This window comes from Psittacula echo, assembly GCF_963264785.1.
Source record: "Psittacula echo genome assembly, chromosome: Z".
Lineage (NCBI taxonomy): Eukaryota > Metazoa > Chordata > Aves > Psittaciformes > Psittacidae > Psittacula > Psittacula echo.
The window spans coordinates 87,991,257-88,009,295 of NC_137742.1; the positions used below are offsets into that span (position 1 = coordinate 87,991,257).

An 18,039-nucleotide genomic window follows, 5' to 3' on the forward strand; every position below is an offset into this window, starting at 1 on the left:
GTAATTAGGTTAAAAGACGGGACTGCGCTTCGGGTTGATGTTTCTAACAAGTGCCTTTGTGCATGGCCCGATTGAAGCCTTCGTCTCCGGAAACGGCGTCCCTCCCGTCCCGGTGCCGCTGCTCCCCGTTTTCCTCTTAGAAAGCGTCAGTCCCTTTGAAAAAGGCTCAGGTGCTACTGTAAGGTCCTAAATGGATCCCCGCGACTCTTTACAGCTTGCGGGATTGCCGCAACCATGCACCTATCTGCCCGCTGCAAGAAAAGAGTGGGTTTGTTTCTGTTAAAAATCTCTTTTAAATATTTGCATTTTACAAAGGCGGCTGCAGTTTTCGTGTTTAAAGAGTATAACCTTTTTTTTCCTTTTTTTTTTTTTTTTTTTTTTTTTTGCATTATAGCTTAGCTCACACCCAAGGAGAAAAAAAAAATAACAAACAACCAACCAAAAAAACAACAAAAAGGCATAAAAAATTAAATTAAACTTGTATATATATATTTTAAAACTATGAAACAAGTCGGAAAAAGACACAGAAATGTATATATTTATATTACGAAAACAACATTAATGCCTGTACAGGTGTCTTGATTTCATAATTTACTTCAAAGATACTGTATTATCAATTTAAATAATAGAAGAAAAGCTACATTAAATATACAGAATAAGATTTAATACAAATCTTTCTTCTTTGTGTGTGTGAGAGAGCGTGTCACTCTCTTGCTTTTCACTTGGTTCAGACATTTCTGGGCAGCTTCCACCCAGCCATTTCCAATAGAATTTATAAACTTTTGGAGGGGTGCTGGGAGGAAGGGAAAGGGGGAGCTGGTCTTTTTCTGTTTGTTTTCTTTTGGTAGTGGAAAAATAACTACCAAAGCAACTTATTATTTCTCTCAATAAATTAAAAAAAAAAAAAAAAAAAAAAAAAAAAAGAACAAAACCGCAGTCCCAGGAGGGGGTAAGGAGGAGAAGCCGATATTAAATGTTGGACATACCTTTCTTCAGTTCGTAAGGTGAGTCTTTGCAAAGGTCTACCTGGGACTGGCTCCTGATCATTTTAGTGTCTTTAGCTAGGCTCTCGGCTCTGCTGAGGACAGTCTGGTTTAATCCATTGAAGTGGGCGCCGGGGGCAGCAGCAGCGGGGCCGCCGGCAGGGTGCCCGTGCAGGGCCCCGAAGGAGCCGTAGTTCGTGTAACCAGGGTAGAAGGGAGCCGTGTAGTAGAGCGGCCGCGGCAGGACCGCCCCGTTGGGGAACGGGCACTGCGCCGCAGGCGAGCGCGGCCGTGGCGGAGAGCGCGAGGGGCCGCCGCCGCACAGCACGGCGGGGCCGGGAGGAACCGGCTCACCACCATTCTCCTTCACCTTGTCCGCCGAGGTGGCGATCTCGGCCAGGGACCAGAGCTTGGGCTTGGCGAGGGCCGCCTGCTGAGGCGAGTGGATGACGGAGGCGCCGGCGGCGGCGGGCAGCAGCGGGTGGAGGTCAGTCGCGTGCGGCGGCCCGGCGGCGGCGGAGGGCGGGCGGTAAGGCGGGGGCTCCTCGCCGCCCGCCGCTGGCGGCCCGCGACTCACCGGGCACGGCCCGAGTGGTGAAGTACAGGGAGCCTTGGAGGGGGCGGGCTGCCCGTCGAGCCGCTCCTCCGCCGGCTCTTTGCAATCTGAGTCGCTGAGGCCGCCCTCGGCCTCCCGAGGGCCGGGAGACTCCTGGAGGCGCTCGCAGCCCGGCACTGCTTTGGGATCTGCCGCTCCTGAGTGGGGCAAAGGAGAGGGGTGGGGGGGCAGCTTTCGGACTTTCCCTGTGCCCCGAAACCCGCCCACCCACTTCGCCGTCCCCCAAGACTATTCCCCGGCCCCACCGTCGACAGTCCCGCAGCGCTGCCCCCAGCTTCCCTGCCTCAGGCGCCCGCTCGGAGGGTAAAGTCGTCCCGCTGCTGCCTCTTGCTGGGGGCAGACCCGAGGGAGCGGCCGCCGTGGCTTGGCCAAGCCCTCTGCCCTACCTGTGTCTGGCGTCCCTGGGTCCCCCTTGTCCTCTAGTTTCTGGGGCTCGTCCTCGTCGTTCTTCTCCAGGTCGATATTCTCCTCTTCCTCCTCGTCCTCGCTGCGATTTCGAGGGGTCCAGGTCATTTTGTTCTCCTTTTTGAGCCGCCGCCGTGCGTTGGCGAACCAGGTAGAGACCTGGGTGAGGGTCATTTTGGTGATGATGGCCAGCATGATCTTCTCGCCCTTGGTGGGGTAGGGGTTTTTCCGGTGCTCGTTGAGCCAGGCCTTGAGGGTGGCCGTGGCGTCCCGCGTCGCGTTCTTGCGGTACGCGGGATCCCCGTAAGGGTAAGAGCCAAGCGGCGCCGCGTACGGATGGTACCCCAGGGAGCCGGCCATGCCCGGCGTGTGGTCGTAGGGCGAGCCCTAGGGAGAAAGGGGAGAGCGGCCGGAGGGGTGAAGTCAGGCGGCCGCGGGGCGGCAATGACACGGCAAGGGCAGCGCTAGGGCCTGCCCGCAGTCCCCGTCCGCGCCCCGCCACCTCTTCCCCGGCTTCTGGCCCTGCCCGGCTTCTCCCCCGGCTTTCCCGGGAAAACGGGCGGAAAGGCCGGGAGGCTCCGGCCCCATGAGGCCACCGGCAGCCTGCAGCGATCCAGCGCCTTTCTCCCGAATGCAGATACGGAAAAGCGAGTGGGCAGCGCGGCGTGGGGCGAACAACGGAGGGGCACCCTTCCCTTCCCCAAGGCGCTGAGATTGCGGAGGGGCAACCTGCCGGACTCAGGCGGCCGAGCCGGGCCGGGCCGCTTCTCTGCCAGGCCAGGGGCGGCAGGAGAAGGAAAATAAAGGGAAGAGGAGAAAAGAAAGGAGAGAAGAGAAAAAGAAGGAAGAGCAGAAAAAGGAAAGAAGACACTGTGAAACTCTGTCTACACCTTAAACCTAGGGGAGAAGCTGAGCAAAACTCCTGGGGTTTAGGGGAACCGTGGAGCACAGGCGGCGGCAACAGCTCTGCGGCAGAGATGCCCTGGGCCGGCTCTGCAGGCGCGCACGGCGGCGCAGTGCTCTGCCTGCTCCTTCCCTTCCCCGCGCAGTGCCTGCGGAGCCGCTCGCGGCCATGGGATTAGAGCTCTGCAATATTTAAGCAGCCTAATTATCGCCGTGCAGGAGAAAGTTGCCTAGGTTTATCTCCCAGATTTCTCCCATCGCCGGCCACTGCTGGGTCCATTCCCTTTTAAACCGCAACAAGCTAATTGTTGCGGAAATACGATTGCTGTTTCATTAAAAATAATTATATATTTCAAAATTTTAACTTTTTTGGGAAGTGATGTGTGAAATGGGTCCCTGCAAGCCCTAGCCCGTCTTTCCCTGGCCGTGCCGGCGGCTGTGCGCAACAGTGTGCGGCGGCACAGGGCGGCGATGCGGGAAAGTTGGGCGCCAAGGCGGGGAGCCGTGATCCCTTTTGTCCCCGGTATCTCAAAATAAAATCCCAACAAAAAGGAGGCCCGGGGAAGGGGGGTGCAGGCGCCCGCGGGATGCCGACTTGCCCGGCGCGGTGCCGGCAGCCCGGGGCTGCTCTTACCACGTAGGAAGTGAAGGCGGCGGCGGCAGCGGCAGCCGGGTCGGTGCCGTACTGGAGGTGGGAGTTGTAACCCGGGGAAGGGGCGGTAAAGGCAGTAGATCCGGCATAAGGGGAAAAAGCGGAGCCCGAAGAAGATCTCCCAAGTTCATCAGTCCTGGGTCCGGAGATCACGCTGGTGCTGTACGCCGGGCAGGAGTAGAGAGCCAAGGACGCTGACGGCTGGTACAAGTAACCCTGAGGATACGACATGGCCAGGCGCACACATACACCCGGGAGCCCAAACGCCGGGAGGGAGCCGCCGCGCTGCCGGGCTGGAGCCGCTGTGACCGGGACTTCGTCGGCGCCTCTCCGCCCTCGCCAGCTGGGCAGCGGCGGCACCTTGCTCTGCGCCGGGGCTGCCGCTCCGAGCTCGCCTGCAGCCCGGCACCGCTTCCTCCTTTTTCTCCCCCCACCCCCCGCTTCCCCCTCTCTCTCTTTTTTTTTTTTTTTTTTCCCTTTCCCCTCCCTCGCTCGCTCTCTCTCTCCCTTGCACTGGGGGGCTTTTTTTTTCCTCCTTCCTCCTCGCTCTCGCTTTCCGAAGGGTCCTGCCAAGATGCTAAGTTGAAAATTGCAGATCCTGACGCCTTCTGCGCGGCCCGGCGAGGCTCCTCCTTCGCGGGGTGTTGTCAGTGGAAGGACTGGCAGGACCCCGCTGGGCTGCGCGGCCGGGCCCAACCAGCGGGAGGGCTCCGCGCTTCCCTCGGCCCTCCCCGCGCTTGGAGGCTCAAGTGCGCCGGCTCCTGGTTTGCAGACACCGCCGAGCCGTTTGAGATCGGCCCCAACTTTCTGCATGTGCTAAATACCGTGCGGAGCTGCGCTGCGCCGGAATGCAAGCCAATCAGTATATGAAAAAAAAAAAGTAGATATTTAATAAGATTTATTAGCCGCCCGGCTCCCCCTCTGCGTAGCCACCCCTCCTCTTGCTCTCTGCACCCTGCCCCTCCCTTCCCTAAATCACTGGAGGTGGAATAGATCGGGGTGTGTGAATGGTGGTGGTACTTTTTCTAAACAAAAAAGGCGGTTTTCGGCAGGGAAGGGCCGCGCCGCAGCCGGTCTGGCAGTGCGGGGATGCGCTGCTGGGCGGGCTGGGGCCGCCCAGGGCTACCGGACCTGTTGCGGCGGCTGTGCGAGTGGCGCCGGGTCCGGCGAGAAGCGGCGGTTGGCTTCGCGGGGGACTTGGGGTGCCGCATGGAAGTAGTGGTTCCCAGAGCCGGTCCCCGAGCAGGGCAACCCGGACGGGGAGCAGCAGGACGGGACGGGTCTGCAGGAGCGTTCGCTGGCAGGGGAGGGTTGCCCGCGGATTCTAAGATACGTCAGATACCTCCCCTCCCCGCCCGTGATGGGTCTTGGCGAAAGCAGATTAAAACCATATGAATCGGGATAAATCCCCGCCGATCAGGAGATGTAATCTCCTTTGATTCCACCAGATACATTTCCCTAGAGGAACATAACCCGGGTTATGTTCAGCACTCGCGATTGAGGCAGAGCTCTGCTACCGCGGCTGCTGACCGTACCCTCCGCGGGGTTCCGAGCCCTGACCACCTGGCACAGGCGGTGCCGGACCCGCTCTCCCCTTCCGTGCCTTTCCAGGGAGACGGAGGCGATTTAATTACATTTATCTTAGTATATTTTTTAATCTTGTAACTTTCACATCTCCCGGCCCTGAGTCCTCTCTCCGCTGGACACAGAGGAACGGACGCGGAGACGCGAGGAGCCGGGGCTGTTTTAAACGGGTAGGCCGGGGCAGGAGCTCCCCAGGTCGCAGAGGAGGTGACACCGAAGCAGCTCCACCTCGTTCCCTCCCTCCTTCCTTCCCTCCTCCCTTCCTCCGGGGCTTCGTCCCGGCAGCTGCGGCCACAGTCCCGCTGCCAAACGGAAGGACACAGCCTGAGCCTTCCCGAGCAGCCCCGCTGCTGGGCGACAGGCGATGGTGGGCACTGGACAAGGCGGGCAGAAACTGATCTCACCGGTGTTTCTGTGGAGGATCCCGGCAGCGGCGGTGCCAGGGCCGGGCGCGGCCCGCACTACACTCCCCATCAGCCCGTGGTCCTGGCCCCGCCCGTCCCGGTGCGTGACTGGCTGTCCCGCCGCCGGCCCTGCTTCCATTGGCAGGGGCACCTGTCCGTCAGTGCGGGGCGGGACGGGGTGTGCAGCGGCGGTCGTGGCCCGCGGCGTGGTTGCCGGGGAGTCCGGAGGCGGCGCTGGCAGGACGGCGAGGGAAGGTCCTGTGGGCCGAGGCCCAGCCTGGCTAGGACCAGCTCCGCTCCGCTCAGCCCAGGGAGGCTGCTGGTCGTGCCAGGTCGCGTAGGGCCGGGCCCGCTGGCGAGGTGAGGAAGCGGCGTGGCGGGACGGCGGCGTCCGGCGGAGATGCGGACTCGGGTGGCGGCACTGCCCTGCCGTGCTGGGGCGCCCCCTGCCGGGCGGGCCCGGCACTGCTCCGGCCTCAACGGGAAGCCGCTCCCGGGGAGCTGGCGGCGCAGAGCCGCCCTCGGTCTGGTCGCGTCCCTGAGCCGCTGTCCTGCTGAACCGGAGAGTGCTGCCGCGTCGGGCCCCGAAGTAAGGCGGCGATCGTGGAAGCGGCGTATGGCGAGGCGAGGTGGGTCTCGGCACCCTCCTCGGTGCGGCTGTCGAGGAGCGCTTTGCCTGTCATTTTCCTACTTTATCTAATTTTCCCGCGTTTTAATTCATCTTTCTTTATTTTTCCTAACGTGGAAGCGTCGTTGTGCCGTTTCTGCAGCAGTCCCCATGTCCCCGGTGCGCGGGCAGGCGCTGTCGGAGAATCCACGCTCCCTTACACGCTCACTCCACACAGGTGTGCACTTCCACCAGTTTTCAGCGCACAGTGTCACCGGTGTTTGTACCGCGGCTCATTTCAGCTACCGCTCTCAAGCACCGCGTTTCTTTTTCCAGTCAAAAGCACTTCTGTCATAATCCTCTGACAATAGCCCTTGTTCTGGGAGGGAGGTATCACCTGCTAAAGTTTTATACATTTAACATTCATTTGGTGTGCGAACAGAACAACCAACCCCTTTTCCTTGCCCGTTTTTTTGTAGGGAGAAGCAGAAGTTCTAACCATCTTCCGTTGGCATCTGGCTTTTTTGTGAAGAGGAGGTAAGGTTAACGTCATGTAAAATTGCCTTCTTTATTTCTGATGTTCTACTAACCTTGCTTCTTTTCGGGAACTGTGGTGAGTTCGGGCATACTTTCATGCATTGCAGCAGAGTACCAGTGCCGATTAATAAGCGGGAGCCATAGGTCTCTTGTGCCATCAAGTGTCTATCAAACCAACATTCTCACCACATTATGCCACGATTATATTCTTTGCAGTTTTAAAGGAGCTGTAGATAATTATTCAAGATACTGAAACATTTAGTTTATCATTCTCTTGCTGTGGTTGTCACCTTCACTTTATATCAACTTTGAGGCTCATTTCTTAAGGATGTCTCTATTTTCTGCTTTATTTGCACATTGATAGCTCGACTGAATGACTAGTCACAGCAACTTTTAACTCCCATAGAAGCATATTAAAATGTGAAAGCCTAAGACTAATCTGCTTTCCAGGACTTTTCAGCCCTTTGATTGAAGGGAAATAAGAAGTTTGTTTCAAGATGCTTGTTTATGCAGGTCTGTCAATTTTTATAACAAATGTGTGGGGCTTCAGGATTCGTTTGCTCCTTTTCATTTTTACTGCATTTGAAGGTATGGATAAGTTCTTGGTATCAGGTGTTTGCTTTGCAGCTGCCAATGAAATAAATGCAAGTCGATATTAGAATTCTGTAATTGATATATTTTTTATCATAATTCCTTGGAAGCTAAACTATTAATGCGATAGAAGAAACATTTAGCATTAAGTTCTTACCTAATGATGGGTAGGATTTACAGGCTGGTTGTGCACTCTTTATTTAAATTAAAGGCTTGTGACTTTAAATTCAGCTTATATAAATACATAATTAAAGTAATTATTTCTATAGCCTTCAGTCTTCTGTGCTGGTCCTGCAAATGGTCTTTGCTTACTCTAGTAGTAGAGCTCCAATAGGGTTTTTGACACAAGGAGAGCCTGCATTTGAGATGACTGCACAAACTGTGGTGACCCAAAGTGTAGCAGTATTTGAACTTGCATATTAGTTTTTCTACATTGGTTTCATTTGCATAATTTCATTTAGGTTTTGCAGACATATGTGGTACAGCATAAAATAGCTTAGTAAATTAGCACATAAACATAGAATAGGGATCATCTGTGAATATTATCTTTATGGGAGGGAAAAAAGATGCAGGGTCATCTTGAACATAACAGTAAGTTACATTTTTAAAGTACAGCCATTGGTGGGCTCTAACTGTGTTTTGTTTGCAGGTGGCTTGTAGAGGATGGAGTTAAACTTGGATATCTTAGGTATGATACACCTTAACTTAATTACTTTAATAACTACTTTCTGATGAAACTTTAAAATATAACGATCCTGCTTTTATTGCAGTCTTTAAAGATCTAACCATTCTGGTGTGCATCTGAGACGTAAAACTTAGTGCAAAGAGAGGCAACAGATTGGTTCCATCATACTATTTTGTTGGGTTTTTTTGAGAGTACTTAAAAGATTATGATGGATAATGCTGTCTTGCCAAAGAATGCCGACACAGGTGTTCATCATTATCTTAATTAAGATCCTGAGAAAATGTCATCTTTTGGCATGAATTATGAAGGGAGATGCATTAGGAGATCATTTCAACTCTTTTTTTCTTTTTACAGGAGTAGATGAGAAGGAGGCTGTTTTCTCAAAACCTGTTTGATATTTCTTTATCAGAATGCCTGAGCTTAGACACTTACTGAGTAATTTGTTTATCCACTTCGATTTGTGAATATATTACCAAGATGTCATGTATATGATGTTAAAGGGAATCCTCTTTAAAAAAAAAACAAAACAACAAAAGATAATCCCCCTCCGTCTGTTGCATTTAAAGGTGTCCCTGTAAACAAAACACTAAGACTCAGATGGCAGTGTAAACTGCTGCTGAAAACATCTGCTAAGAGATGTTTTATACAGTATATTTAAAAGTATTAACAACTCAGAGCAAAATAAATACATGTGACTATGCATCTTTTTAATTGAGCATGAAGAGAAAAAGATTTCCTTTTCTCACCTTTGCACTACAATGGAAGTAAAACTAATTACATGCAAAGAGGAGGGAGTGGCTTGTGTTTTTCTGTGTTAAGTCAACACATTATTAGCTTAGCAAGAACTAAACCAGTGCATCTAAAATACTGGCTGAAGCACTGTCAGTACAACTTAGGGCCGCTTTCCTGCAGGTACCTCCTCATCTGCGCGTTGCTGCTGGCTTCCCAGGATGAAGTGCTGGGAGTTACAGGGCCAGTCTGTGCAGTGGAAGTGCTGGTGGCTCTTAGCCTAGGTGAATGATCTTGGGGAGAGCTCTGCAAGACACCCTCGGCTACTCTGTTCTTTCTTCTGCCTGCATTTATTATTTGTTACTACTCTCTGTTCAGTCTGAGACCAAGGTATAAGCTCACAAACACCTAGAATAACTCTTCTGTGTTTAGCAATTGGGCATTAGTGAGCTTAGATAGACTTTTTTGGTTGTTTAGTTTTTTTTCTTCAGCAAGCCTTTCTATGTAAAATCACTTTTTTTTTTTTTTTCTGCTAAAAGGAACCTGATTATCAGTCTGAATTCTTTTTTAAATTGCATCAGTACACCTGTTTAGTATGTGGGATAAAACCATACACAGAAGCGCAGCTGGCAGGTCTTTTAAGCAACTGGTTATTGCATTGAACTTGTAACTCTAAAGGCCTTGACAATATCATGGGAGAACCTAAAAATGTATTTCAGTTTTCTTATAGTTTCCTGTAATTAACTTAAACTGCACAATTTGCATGAATTTGTTGGCATAATACAGACTAAGTTAAGAAAGTCTTTAGGGTTTATTTAGCTTAAAGTTCCATGGGCATATGTAGAAAATAGACTCTCCTAATGGTTGACTATAGTGGAAAAAATTAAAAACTGCTCTCTTTCATGTCTAACCAAGTTTTTCACTTAAAGGAAGCCACATCTACTGTCGGCTCCTTATTGTGAAAGAGGAGCACCTCAGCAGGAAGAATGGCTGTGGCTCCCCAAGCCATTCCGAGGGACATGCATGTGCCTGTAGCTTTCCATACAGTGGCAAACTCCTTTTCAATGCAGGTGCTGCAGTGTGATGGGAGCTCCTGTAGCTGGAATGTGATCTCCAGTGTGGGTGTTAGAGGTGGGTGACTTTAAATACCAGCGTTATGTAAAAAAGGGTTTGTATTTTATCTACTTTACTTACATATATTTCCAGTCCTTATGACCAGTATTTGCGAGAGCTCAGCATTACCTCTCTGAGGAGAAATGTGAACCTGGGTAGCCTTCATAGCCTTACACCAAAAGAATTTTTGTTTTAAGAGCTCATAATTTCTGATTTTTATTAGAATTCCTTCGTTTCTGTCCCTTAATGTGGATAATGAAGATACGAGTGATTCTTGAAGCTGCTTTCTGCAGATTAGGGTGAATGTATTTGTAAAGCCAGAATAATATTTTAATTTTTTTTTTTAAGTATATATCATTGGGAAAAAAGCAAGCCAGTCAGACCTTTCAAGGTGAATACAGATCATCATAACAGTTTACTGTACTAACAAACTTGTGACTGATCGCTCTCCTACTCCTCCATAAGGAGATGCTTCTTCCTGAGCTATATTTTTCCCAGTAAAGCAAAACCTATCTTTTTCTTTCCATAAGCACATCTTTTTCACAGTATTTCTCAGCATTTCTGTTACAGATCAAGAACCCAGTGTTTACGTCTGAAATATTCTCTGCTGACATCCACAGAACTTTTTGTGCTCTTCAGATTTAATTTTGTATAGAATAATGAGTGGTATATTATGTATGTCCTGTTTTCAATTAAGCTGTATTAGGTAACTATGCTCTTGTTTCATATCCCGTAGCAAAGTATCAATATCCAGGTGGCAGTGTGCTGGGATAAAATAGCTACAGGCTTGGCTGCTACTGTAAAGCCAAGAACTAACATTTTAGCCTGTGTGATAAATAAAACTGAGGTTGTGACTCTTGGCGTATTGGAGTTGCACTAAATAATGCTACAGTGCTGCTTATTACTGGTTTCATTGGATAATATGCTGCTATAAAACCTGCTTGAAGCTTTTATTAAGAGTACTCTGTCATTATGAAAAGGTGCCTACAAGTTCTTTATGATATTGACGGTGCAGGAATTACTTTGTTTGTGCTGACTTCCTGGCTGTTGTCTGGGGAGGGCCTTACCCTCTCCCACTTTCTGTAGGCATTAGGATCCATAAATGCCTCCTGGGAAGAGAACGGCTCTGTAGAGCCTAGGGTTCAAAGGTATTTTAAAGCCTTTTTTTTTTTTCTTTGCTCTTTCTGAAGTTTATTTCAGTTTTTAATTTCTTGCTTCAGTTAAAAGTCAGGTGATGGTCTCTGTGGGATAAACCATGCTACTGTGTCCCTAAGTAAAACTTAACCTTAGGCCACCCAGATAGCTGTCTGAGAGGAGGCTGCAGAATGGCCGAGAGACTTTTGTACTGGGTAAGATGATGGGAAGGCTTGGTAGTAGGGAAGGATCTAGGAATCTTGAAACCCAGACTTGTTTTCTTGTTCAGTTTCTGGCACTCTTTGGCCCAAATCTGTTCCTGTAACCTCTGTGCCTCTGTTTACTTAAGTGCAACCCTCTGCTTTCCTCAGAAATGTTCAGATTTAAATTGGTACCCATACCTAATTTGTTAGACTGTTGTGCTTTTGAGCAAAAGCAAAAACTGGTTTGTTAGCTAAATGCCATTAAATTTCCATATTCCACAGATCTTTGATGTCCATAGTCACCTGTTAGTGATGCATCTCTTCAAAAATGCAGAACTGAACTCAAACCAGTGGGATGTGGTACTAATGTGGTGCCTGCGGGATTTAACAAACATGATAGATCAATGAGTGAAGAAACCCTTGCATTGTTCAGTCTGTAATCCTCATTTGTGAGAGAAACCTGCTATCTAAATTAGTGACAAATACTCTCTTTTTGTTCTATTTTCTTGTTCTCCATATGTCCACTTTCTGCCTTTATAGGTTGCACTCAAGAGCAGAAGCAGCGAGGTCCATCATGGGAAAAATGAACTCAGCAGTCCCTCCTATCTTGTACCCACCTGAGTACAGGAAGAGACCTCATACAAAGCAAGAATGCATTTGGTCTTGTGGCTCTTTTTAACCATATTAAATCCAATTCAGAGTTAATGGTAAGTAATTTGTTTTGCATATGCTATGTTTCCTTAAGGCATTACAGTAGTGGCACTTTCCTTTGTAGTTATTGGGTTCTGTCTAACAGAATGCATAAGTAATGTTTCCAGATATATTAGCTTTGGTCCCATTTCTGTTAAGAAAAGCATGCGGTGCAGATGACAAGCATTGTAACAATTGTTTTTCTTTCTTTTTCATCCTCTCTAGGTGAGCTCAGTGAAACTGGTCTAAGTGTTGCTGAAGAAGGAAAGAGCAGAGCTGGAAGGCAGGACCTATTTCAAAGCAGGATTCTTCTTTCTGTAACACCCAAACATGGAAACTTTACAAACTTCATTAGGTAGAGTATTGATAATAGTGTAATATCAATAGTACTGCATGATGTAATATTGCACTGCTTTATTGTTCAGTGATCATGTGCAGCTGCATTAAATAAATGTACATACACTAGTGGCGTAAATGAATATTATGAGTGAGAGAAGTAAATCAGAAAGGTGGATACTAGAGGAAATGCTACTAGATTTTTTTAAGCCAGTGTTTTTTTTCATCTCTTTCATAACCTTTAGTTCTTTTGTTTCTTGAGAAAGACGAAATGAAGAAAAATACCTTTACATTCAAGAAACTGAAGCTAATTCAACTTCTTAACTGGAAAGACTTCACAGTCTTCTTAGCTGCTGCAGCATCTTAATGCTTTGTCCAGCAGAAAATAACACTTGTAGTGCTGACCCATGAACATAAGCATCTGTAGTGCCACAGCATGTGCTTCTCCTTCTGAAGGCTTCCCTTGTCAGGAGCAGTTGTGAAATGTCTGCTGTGGCACAGCCCTCTGAGACCTCTTGCACCTAAGGATGGAATTTGTGAGTCTTTTTCTATCTGGAACTTGTGGGAGCTCCCTCCTGAGCCCAGCAGTTCTCAAATATTGCCAGAAAGTATCTGACAGTGTTATCTGGGAGATGTGACTGGCTTAACTATTATTAACATTTATTAAGTGCGTTACAATGGTGGGGAAGAGTCATTGACTTCATTTTTACAAATCGGAGAACTGGCATGTAAGAAGAATGGATCTCTTCTATCTTCTGTGATTTTTGACCCAACTAATCAGGTGATTGTCATGAGATATAACAACCTGGCTCAGGGGAATGGCACTGGAGAAGTATGCTGACATGTTCAGTATGGCATACTGCTTCTCCCTCCAGAAAGGCTTAATGTAGTAAGCAGGGTCTTCCCTCTGCGAGTGTCGGTTGGCCAGTGAGGAGATTTAAAAGGGTTGATGAGCCTGAGGCTCTCTCTCCATCAGATAGCTTCATTATAGATCTCATCCAGGGAAGAAATGAGGTACTGCAATTTCTAGGAGCTACTCTTGTTTTTAACGATTACTCACTCTCTGCCTCCTGCTTTCTTTCACAATAGAGTGGCCTTTCCCCAGGATAAGCTGATTCACTTCACGGCTGGCATTTGCAGTTTTCCTGCACTTAGTTAGCCTTTCAGGCAGGAATGGTTTCTTCTGGGATGGGAATTTAGTTTCTCTTTTTTTTAATAGTCTATTTTGCTAAGAATCAGAATCTGTCCAGCTGTTACAAACAATAGTGGTTTTGATGTGCATCAATAAAGAATTAGAGATGTGTGTTTTCCATATAGGAGATAAAGAGTCTTAAAGCTTGCTTTAAAGAAAGGTAAACCTTGGAGAGGTTTACTTGGATGTACAGTATCCCCTATTCTTTCATTTTTAAAAACAGTATTAAAGGATTTTTATTTTTTTTCCCAAGAAAAGAGAAAATAATTTAATCTTTTTGATTTCATTTTTTCCTTAGTCTCACAGTTGTGAGATAAATGTTCAGAAATATGAGTTGGTAAGGTTAATGTGATTAAAATGAATATGTGATAATGGGCTCTGCATGTTAAAGATTAAGAGCTCAAGTTACAGACGCTGGAGTGAAACACTCCATGAACATTTGGGAATTTGGTTTGTGCAAAGAGTGCAGGCTTAGGCCCACAGTTGAAGTTGAACACTTTCATCCCGTCTGCTGCTGTTTTGTCTTGACTGATCTGCACACAAGTCTGTCAAACACTGTAGTGTCAGGGTAAAAATGTAATGTGGGGTGAGGTGGGGGGACAAATGAGGAAATAATTTCAGGCCGAGAATTGGTGTTACTCTGTAAATGTTGATTAGTTTTACACAAATTATTCACATCTACAAAGATCAGTTTATAGCATTTTGACTGCACAGTAATTAATTCTTTATGTATAAATTGATCCTTTATACAGATGTAATTCCATATACAACAGTTAATCTCTTTGAGTGCAAGTTGAAAATATATTATAAATTAATTTATGTAGGTTATGACTTTCTGGAGTACTTCAAGGTGGTTACCTACACTAAAGTTGAGTCTGTATGTGCTTAATGAAAATTAGATGTGAAATGTAATATGCAGAGGACAAAGAAGCATTGAAATACTTATTGCTCTTAAAAAGACAAAGGTACCTCAGATAATTCTCCTTTCTTAATCTCTTGAGAATTTGATGCATAGTTCTGTTGTGAGCAGCTTGGAGTGAACAAACTGGAAATATTTTAGAAGTAGTGTTAGTACCGGATATTACTGCTCAACTTTTGTGAAGCCTACTTTTGTTCTAAAACGCTTCTCATTTTAAGAAGCTAATTTATAGACGGTCTTCTGTTGAGCAAGAAAAGCATCTTGGACTTTGGTGAAAAGACAAGCCTAGCTGTTAGATCTGTGAAATTTGCTAATGTTGCAACCATTTAAATCAAGTGTTTGTTTACGTAACAGCAGTGGTATTCCTCTTCCTTGTGGTTTTGTCCAACTAAATGTTATGAGTGGTAGTTGCAGTGACTGCTAAGTGTTTAAATGATGACACCATTATGTGAAGTGATTTTTGAAATGAGAGATTCCAGCCAAGAATTACATCTGCTCTCATCTCCTTCAAATCATACTCTCTGGCTGTGCGGATTATGATTGATTTGTTTGTGACAGATTGCAGGAAACAGTCATTGATTTTTCAATATTTTACCTTAAAATTATTTACAGTTGTAACCAAGGGGAGGTATTTCCATGGGCTGTCAGCCCCTGAAAGACTGGGATAATATTCCCTGCTTCCTGACAAGACAAATTACCCGTAATGAGTGCAGTAGCTGAAGGGTATACTTTTATTTTAAAATATGTCAATAACCCCAGTGACTAAACGAATATTGATTCAGCATAATGAAGCCTGAGTAATGTGAAAATGAGCTCTTCAAGGAGCATGGTAAAGACTTTCTTTTTAGCTTGTAGCAAGAAGCTTTTCATTCTTTACTGTTAGGTAGTTGAAACGTGCTGTCGTATACAAGTCGTCGTTAAGCAGTAGTAATATGCAGAATAATGTAACAATAGAACTTGGGGTGGGATTTTTTTTTCTTTTTTCCTTCTTTCCCCTCCACCCCAAGTTCTTTTTCTTCAATGTGTTTCAGCAGATTAGACATTTAAAGAGAAAAATACAAGTTATGCAGGGCAGAGATAGAATTACTATTGGGGTTAATGTCTTTTGCAGTAGTATTTTTCAGCCAGCTTAATTGGCATTATTAAAGTATATTCTGCATATATGGGCATGGAAAGTATTTAAATAAACTGTAGATTTAATTTCATACTATTGATTTCTTGGACACACTGATGTGTGTTCTGTGTGATCGGTCCAATATCCTTGTGCTTTAACAATTCAGAATAGCTGGCTTATGAGAACCTAGATATACTGTGTTATAAAACTTAGTTACCATAGTGCACATTTTTCTTTCCAGTGCCTTGTAACACTGCATATTTCTTGCCAAATGAGAATTTCAAGTAGTAATTCATTTAAATTACAGTAATTTATGCAGTGCCATAGGTGTGGTGTGGAAAAGCATCTCATAGATTAATATAGATGTACTTCAATTGTTCAGGGTAAGGATTAGATTAAAGACCATGCTGAGGTACAATTTTTTTAACATTAAAAATATTGAACACAAAAAAACCCCTATCATCTGAAATGATCAGTTTGCCATTTGTATTCAAGAGCATTGCGCAGCACTGGGAAGGCTCTGCAAAAGCACTGGGTATAAATAGACATAAACAGATATTTTCTTGACGTGTTTGTATATAATGTGTCAATTATGAAATAATGTCATAGCCAGAAGCAGTTAGTGAGCATGTTTGGTCACGAAGATGACTTTCCTTATTTTCTGAGGGCTGACTTCAATTGCATCCAGCTAGCTTGTGAAAATCTTCAGAAGGATGTTTTCCTATCAACACACAGGTGATTTTTTCCAAATGTCATTCCTTTAGCACCACTAGAAAGTATTTCAGGAGGCACTAGAGAACCTGTGGCACTGAGAGTTAAATGGCAATCCTGGAATGTGAGATATGTTACTGGTTTTAATTTGTTAATTTTCAGAAAAATGTGATGTACATTTGAGCAGGTTGCAACTGTAAATAATTGTAGGTTTGACAGGGTTTTTTGTGCAGAACATCTGGGATTCAGATAATACTGGAGAACTGTTAACAGTGAGGGAGTAATAACCTCAAATATACAGTAGTGACAAAAGGAGAATTTGGGCTCTTGTTAAATGTTACCCATTGAACCTTAATTTCCTGCTCTGGTATTTTACACATCCACAAGTCTCTGCCTGTTCTCTTTGTTTCTGTACCTTTTGTTTCTTTGGCCAACAGCAGGAGATGGGAAGGGAAGGTCCCTTTTGGTAGCTTTCTCACAGTAGCGAGGAAGAAGGAGACTGTTCAGGGCTGGGTGCCAGTTCTGATGCAGACTGAAGGGCAAATAAATGTTTGTTTTGACTACATCTCCTTTTCCTGAGTAACGCTGCATGGTACGAAACTGAACAAAAGCAGATACTGCTGAAGATACAGCTGACAGCTAAACCAAAGTGGTCTCTGCTTGCAAGCCATTTGCTTCTTTCAGTTGCAAGACATGTAATATCTCTTGCATTGCTTTTTTATCCCAAAACAAGTTTGCTTATTAAATACCTGCCTGCCTGGCATTCTGGTTCAGGCCTCAACTGAACTGTGTGCTTGGCAACACAGCAAATGGTGTGTTTTTGGCTGCAGAAAGCTGACAAATGGCTTGCAAGCTCTGCGTGTGATACTGGAGATTGCTGGTGGTGGTACCTTGAAAGCTCTTAAGTTTATTCACACATCTCTTTTTTAGTGTTAGAACTGCTACAATTTCTAGCGCCCTTTTAGGTGACTATGGAGAAGAAAAAACTCAACAAAATAAATAACAATCCCAATTAATTAATGAGTTAAAAGTTCTTGTGGTATTTGGGATCTCCTGGGAGCAGAGCATAAACCCAGTAGCTGCTGAGTTAGGTTAAAGTAAAAGCAGAAAACATTGAAATAAAGGTCACAGGTAAGAACAGAGTAATCTCCTCTGTGGCAGAGAAGATGATGTTGGTAAATCATGAAGGGCTAATATTTAGGAGTCCCTTGACACTTGGGGACTTGCAGGTTTTGACCCACTTCAGTTCATTTCAGGTCTTTTTCCAAATGTCATTCCTTTAGCACCACTAGAGAGTATTGGTATGTTGTTGTAGTAGGAAGGTGGTGCAGTGTTAATGGTGTGGGTGATTTTGTGTAGCAGTTCAGATCTGTATACCTATTTAATTGTCAGATTCCACTATGAATAAGGTGGCAACCCAAACTGATGGTTGATATGACTTTTTTTTATATTTATTCTGCCTCAGTGTTCTGTGTTCTACAGATACACTGTAAACTTGTTTTAGTTTATTGAAGGGGTATTGGAGGGAGAAGGGTGTGTAAATGTAGGTATGGAAATCATGCTTACTGGCTAAGCCTGTTCCTCCCAATTTGTTTGTTTGAAATCTAAGAACTAGTATGTGATGGAACTTAAATCAGAGAATTCGGTAAGTGGGCAGACAGGAGAATTTAAAATTCAGTAATATAAATGTCATGGTTAGTTGAAGCTTTGTGCTCTACACACGTTGAAGTTGTTTCTTTTTGTTTAATTTATGAAATTGCTTATGAAATCGCTTTTATCAAAAGCAATTTAATAAATTGCATATATTTTAATTTTATAAATTGCATATATATTCCATATATGCAGAACATTCACATTTTCTTGGAATGACCACCTTATGTACTAAAAACTCTCACTAAATTGAGATAGTATCATAAAGTCTTCTTGTATGG

At 45.8% G+C, this 18,039-nt stretch overlaps 1 protein-coding gene across 2 annotated transcripts; it reads right to left on the reverse strand.

Moving 5' to 3' along the window:
* Positions 1–712: 712 nt before the first annotated feature.
* Positions 713–3,790, reverse strand: IRX5 (iroquois homeobox 5; the record flags this gene model as incomplete). Of its 2 annotated transcripts, none has more annotated exons than XM_080637133.1 (3): positions 713–1,733; positions 1,986–2,391; positions 3,542–3,790. In XM_080637133.1, the coding sequence occupies 3 exons, from the start codon at positions 3,788–3,790 to the stop codon at positions 970–972; spliced, it is 1,419 nt and encodes a 472-aa protein (XP_080493259.1). In that variant the 3' UTR covers positions 713–969. The 2 variants fall into 2 exon arrangements, with proteins under 2 accessions (XP_080493259.1, XP_080493258.1); XM_080637132.1 differs by having other exon boundaries at positions 713–1,736.
* Between the last annotated feature and the right edge of the window lie 14,249 nt (positions 3,791–18,039).